The sequence below is a fragment of the Clavelina lepadiformis genome, chromosome 8, assembly GCF_947623445.1.
Source record: "Clavelina lepadiformis chromosome 8, kaClaLepa1.1, whole genome shotgun sequence".
Classification (NCBI taxonomy): Eukaryota; Metazoa; Chordata; class Ascidiacea; order Aplousobranchia; family Clavelinidae; genus Clavelina; species Clavelina lepadiformis.
In genome coordinates, this window is record NC_135247.1 from 7,646,423 (window position 1) to 7,652,021 (window position 5,599).

Below are 5,599 nucleotides of genomic sequence, written 5' to 3' on the forward strand. Positions count from 1 at the left end.
GGGGAGAAGTTGTCGATTATGGTTTCGACGCAGGGGTAGACCAAGCGTTTGCGGACTTTCAAGAGGACACACAAAAGAGATAGGGGCAACAAATCTTCGGGCCCTAAATCACGATGATAAAAGCTCTTGAAATTTTGTGACCCAGAACCTTGCTTGGCTTTGTTTGATAGAGCACAGCAGCGAAGTCATTTGGAGAGAAATGGCCAGAGATGTTTTCGCCATCAGGGGTTTCTAACCTCTAAAGGTCAGACACTTCTTTTCCAACAAGTTTGGTCCCTCTTTTCGTGTATTCCGCATTCAGTCAGTTGCGTGGCGAATGTGTTGGATGAGAAAAAGCGCGGGCGTATTGACTAAGCTGACCGGCCAGCGAAATTGTTCAAGACACTGTGAGCAGTATTGATAGTATTGAGCTTATAGATCTGTCCACAGCGCTAGCTTCTTGGGATTGGGTCTCTGCAAGAGAAGAGAAAAGAGCGTCAAGAGAAAAGAACGGCGGTAAAGGACGTGATGTGGTGTGTCACTAAGTTTTAAAGTTATAATTGCTGAAGCGATGCAATAAATAATAACAGTAGGTTGTAAGTCTTGCCAAGGTTTCTCTTTTGATATTTTATTAAAATACAGATTTAATAAAAAAAAACTAACCATTTGAGAAAATTTTCTTTTCGTTAAACTTATTCATAATTTTAATAGTTGGCAAAACCGGCAAAAAGATCTAAAAATGCGTTTTATTGATCTTGTTTTACCATGTGAACCAGAAAGAGGATCAAAATGTCATACAACAAAAGGGTTATAGGCTACTTTTATAAACACATGTTGAGTGTTAATAAGCATTTTAAATTCCGACATGATATTGTTGGAGATATTTATGACAAACTTGAATTTTATAGCCTTGCAGCGATTGAGCTCGCCTACCTCTTCAATAATATCAGGTCATAATATCATATCATACGACAGAAGAGATTATTACGATGAAATGTGTTCGACCAACACGTCAATAAGAGATAAGAGCTTTCAACTTATATTGCATAGAATTTTCATTGTTAGGTTGCGTCCTTTTTAAAGTGGTTAATTTAACCTTCCTAAAAAGGTGTGAGTAACATTTTGAAGTTTACATCACGATCTTCTGTTTTTAATGTGGCCACATCAAAATTAGCATGCGACCAACTTATCAAAGAAACCTCTTATCATGTTACGTCCATTTGTATTCGTCACTTCATTGACTTTTAACGTAATCGTTTACAAGTTTGACTCGTTTAGGCTACATATCAAAGTTTTGCACATATTGCAACTACTTTTTAGTGAAAGTGTCACGAAAAGTGATATTGAACCCCCATATTACTATGGAATTTTGTTAAATTAAGTTAAACGTTAATGTTAAATTAAGCCTTAATAGAAAATCAATGTACCAAAATACAGCAGTGAGTCATTATCACTAAAAATGCTTTGATTCAGCACAGTATATTTTCCGAAAGCGCAGTCAAAAAGTGAAAAGCAAAATTATGAAAATATTGAAGACGGTGAAATAGGTAAAAAAACAACAAACAATTTTAACGAATGTTAACTTTATACAATGACGAAAATGCGGACATAAATAAAGGATGAGGTGCTAAAATGGAATGAATGATCGCAACTTACGTTAATAATAAAAGACTATAAAAGAGGCACACTACAAATCTAACTGTACAAATAAGGAAAATTAGCGAAAAGTAACTATCCGCTCACCAATACGTGTGTGATATAATTATATACTGTACAGTATATTAGCACAATAGGTTGGTCAGAAGAAATCATTGCACCGTTGTACGGCAATGTAAAAATAACAAACATTACCAAAACGAAACTGCCAAATGATGTACTGTATTTTACGGACCATAAGGCGCACCGGGCTATAAGGCGCATTGTCAATAAATTGCTTTGATTAGTTTTTTGTTCATACATAAGGCGTATCGGACTATAAGGGCATATGGCTATAAGGCACATGTGTTACCGTATAAAGCTCATTAAAATACGTTGTGAGCATGCGCATACGCATTATGATCCATACATTAGGCGCACCGGCTTATAAGGCGCACGATCAATCTATGAGGAGAAAAAAGGATTTAAAGTGCGCCTTATGTTCCGTATAATACGGGAATTTTTACTCGTTATACATATAACACTGAATCACGAACAAATTACCAATCTACTGTTCTATGTGTTGGTTCAGCAAAGTGCAAATGTTCCTCATTTTCACATTCTTCCGTTGTCACCAAAAGAACTAAATTGTTTTCTGCCAGCTCCAAATTGCTATAAAGAGCAACAAGAATAACAGAAAGCGCAATGCGTAAAATTTGCAATGTAATCCCTTTATGCATGCAAAGATTACAGAAATCCCATCACTTACCCCCTTTTCATAATTATAATATTTTCTTGCTCATCTATAATTTTCTGGCAATCGACTGGACCATAACTGCCAGGATTTCGAAAGGGGATTCCACAAGGCATTCCAGTGATGCTGAACTCGTTAATTTTAGCATACGGCATACGTCCATTGGATTTGTGCATTGTCTCACCTGTAAAGCACCAGAGCAAAGATACCAAGGCATGCACAAACACAACTTAATATAATTAAGATAAAACAATTAGCATCAATTCTATTGTATTACATTCTATTGCTTGGAAAAATACGCAACACTAATAATAAAATTTTTTATTTCACACCGTTAGGCTAAAGAAAGACAATTTGTTGTCATAAAAAGACTTACAATATTTCTTATTAAAAATTTTTCGAACTTTCATTTGCAATTCGGTGTTTTTTTGTCTTGAAGTACTGCAAGCTGTATACAAATATATAGCATACGTTACTTGTAATGAAAATTTTTTCATACTTTATGATTAACGTGATTAATAATGACACTAATATCATTCAGGTTCATATGCAAAAAAAATCTTCAATGAGTTAAAGTTAAAAAATAAGTGCTATAAAAGTTCCTTTTAATATATGCTTGCAGTAAATGTAACTGTAGTTAATCATGTTCTTACAAATGTTTAGAAATATCACAGTAAATTACATAAAATTACCTTTTCCGCCATGTAAAATCTCAATAAAGCCACTTTGAACACTTGGCTCCAAGAAATATGGCCTTACATCCCTGCTTCCAAATGCATTGAATGTATCGTTAACAAATGCCATTCCACCAACCGCCACACCAATTTCTTCAAGTTCACCACACTAAAACAGGAACAAGTTACCTTTGTTTCGTGTACAGCACGGTTACACCATAGTATAATATGAACAGCAACATACAGCTTGAATTATTCGAGCAATTGCATTTTGTCTAAGTTTTTTTTTCATATTTCCATCCATTTCAGTTGGTGGTATGGAACTTTCAGAATTGAAGGTCTTTGCTTTCTCTTTCCAAACTTGTTTCGTTTGCTTCGGAAGTTCTCTCCACCTGCTACCCCAGAGTTTGAAATCTTGAAAAACAGCAATTAAAAATTAGTACAGAACATTTGAAAGCTTTATAAAAAAATGAACATAAATTGAAAGTAAGGAACACTGAAAACAGGCAAGACCTTACTTCATGCAAAACACTTTGATAACTTGTCTAAACTAGTACTTTCATTGTTCAGCTGTTAACATAGTGAAACCTTCATTTATGTAAATTTTGAAGTTGAGTAGAAGCTTACACCTCTTAAGATTTAACAGCGTCAATCAATGTTAACATCTTCGATATCTAAGGCTTTCTAATAACCAACATAACAGTAAACACATTTTTGGAAATTCATTACACACGTATCATGTGAGGTCACAAATAGCATGCACTTCAAGTCATGCATCATTCATTATGTATCATGCTCTTCACTAATCCAACTAACACTGTGACACAAGTTTCACAATCAAACCGAGAAAAAAAAATTACGACATGCAAATTTAGTAACGAACACAGTAAGCATGAAATCAATGAATGCAATTTATCGGGTGAAAAACAATGAAAATTATTTTCAGTGAGAACTACATTTGTGCATTTAACGACATAATGCTAATGACTCAATGAAGCAAGCGATCAATTAAGCAAACCAGCCAGAATATCAGACCTTGTACATATCTTAAATGAAACACATGTGATGCTGTCTAGAAGCTTCTCCCTTGAAAATTTGGGAAGAAATCATGCAACTGTATTAAAAATACCAATATTCTGTTTCTTAATGGAAGAACAAAATAGATTGTAGCCTGTGATTCTTCGTTTTCGAAAAGGTTTAACTTTTTGAACCCTTCGCCTTATTGATGCATTGTAATTGTAAATCCAGCGCTAAAACACAGCAGTTGTCAAAACGCTAGTAAACAAGCGGCAAAAGTATTTAGTAGTGGCAGTTTAACATACCATCATACAAGAGATCTGAGAAAGGGACAAACTTTAATCATTTTGTAAGATCATGCAATAAACATGCAATAACTACTTTAAGTTGGAGAGTTGTCCCGGACAAGGAACAGAGCTTTTTGTCAGCCAACAAGATTATTTTGGCGAAGACAACTGTTGCAATCTTTGAACTTAAAGTACGTAATGGCATCTTTCAACCAGAGTTCTATCATAATAGCCTACTTCATGCGGAAATTACAGCATAGAGTTACAGTAATGAACTGTAACTTGTTTGTAAAGCAGGGAGTGCAGTTCTACAGCTTGCGGTAATACTGAAAGAGCTGATAACTATAGCAAGTATGAATTATGGCAAATAAAACTTTAATCTACGATGAATAACCTTGATTTGGTTTTTACTTAAACCAGTATTAATGGTTGCTTCATTGAGGTGCTCTGACTTTGCAGTTCTCATACCTTTTGTTTCCCACAAAGATATAAGCATATCCCGCTGGCTTTGTGAAATGTCCTTACTGAACAATGCAAATCAAATCATTAATAAGTGAGACACAAAAATTTTTTTTTTTAAATTGAAAACACAGCTTGTCTGTATCTACACGAAATATCTTACGTCCATCTGGACGGCAATTCAGAATAGCGTTTTATTAACACTTTTAGTGACTTGCATGCAAATAAACAGAGTGACATGAAAAAAATGCCATACTATTACTAACATTTACTTATTTATGACCAAAGATCGAATTAAATATACAACAGATATATACATATAAGTTAGCTATTATACATGAAGAACTAACCGAGATCTTCTAGTGCTTGCCATGTTACTCAGAAAAGAGCAAATAGTACGACAAAATTTTAACAATTTTACAAAAATTAAAACATGCAATAAACTAAACTGTTTGGATAAAAATTAGTTTTGTAAGAAGTAATCACCACTCAATATGAATTAAGAATAGAACATACACACATAAAGATAGTTGTCCTAATAAATAATATAACTTAGGGCACATGTTGCATTAAAAGCAAACGCTCAACACTAAAGTCTTACAGATGTCAAAAATTTACTGTGCACAGATATGATTTTCTTGGTGCTTGGTAATCAACAGTAAGCGCCATGTTCCAACTGCAACTCCTTTTCAAATCATAAAGGCTTCAAAGATTATCAAGAAGTTTGGCCAACCCTTTTATGTATATGGTACACGTAAGTCTTTTCCTACAGCACTATAGTATTACAATATCAC

General features: G+C 34.2%; 1 protein-coding gene across 1 annotated transcript; it reads right to left on the bottom strand.

The window, feature by feature from the left end:
• Positions 1–1,442: 1,442 nt before the first annotated feature.
• Positions 1,443–4,870, bottom strand: LOC143468773 (uncharacterized). The gene is made up of 6 exons (XM_076966158.1): positions 4,741–4,870; positions 3,287–3,456; positions 3,061–3,211; positions 2,745–2,816; positions 2,384–2,552; positions 1,443–2,286 (listed from the first exon to the last, which is right to left on the bottom strand). The coding sequence occupies exons 2-6, from the start codon at positions 3,344–3,346 to the stop codon at positions 2,175–2,177; spliced, it is 564 nt and encodes a 187-aa protein (XP_076822273.1). The 5' UTR covers positions 3,347–3,456; positions 4,741–4,870; the 3' UTR covers positions 1,443–2,174.
• Between the last annotated feature and the right edge of the window lie 729 nt (positions 4,871–5,599).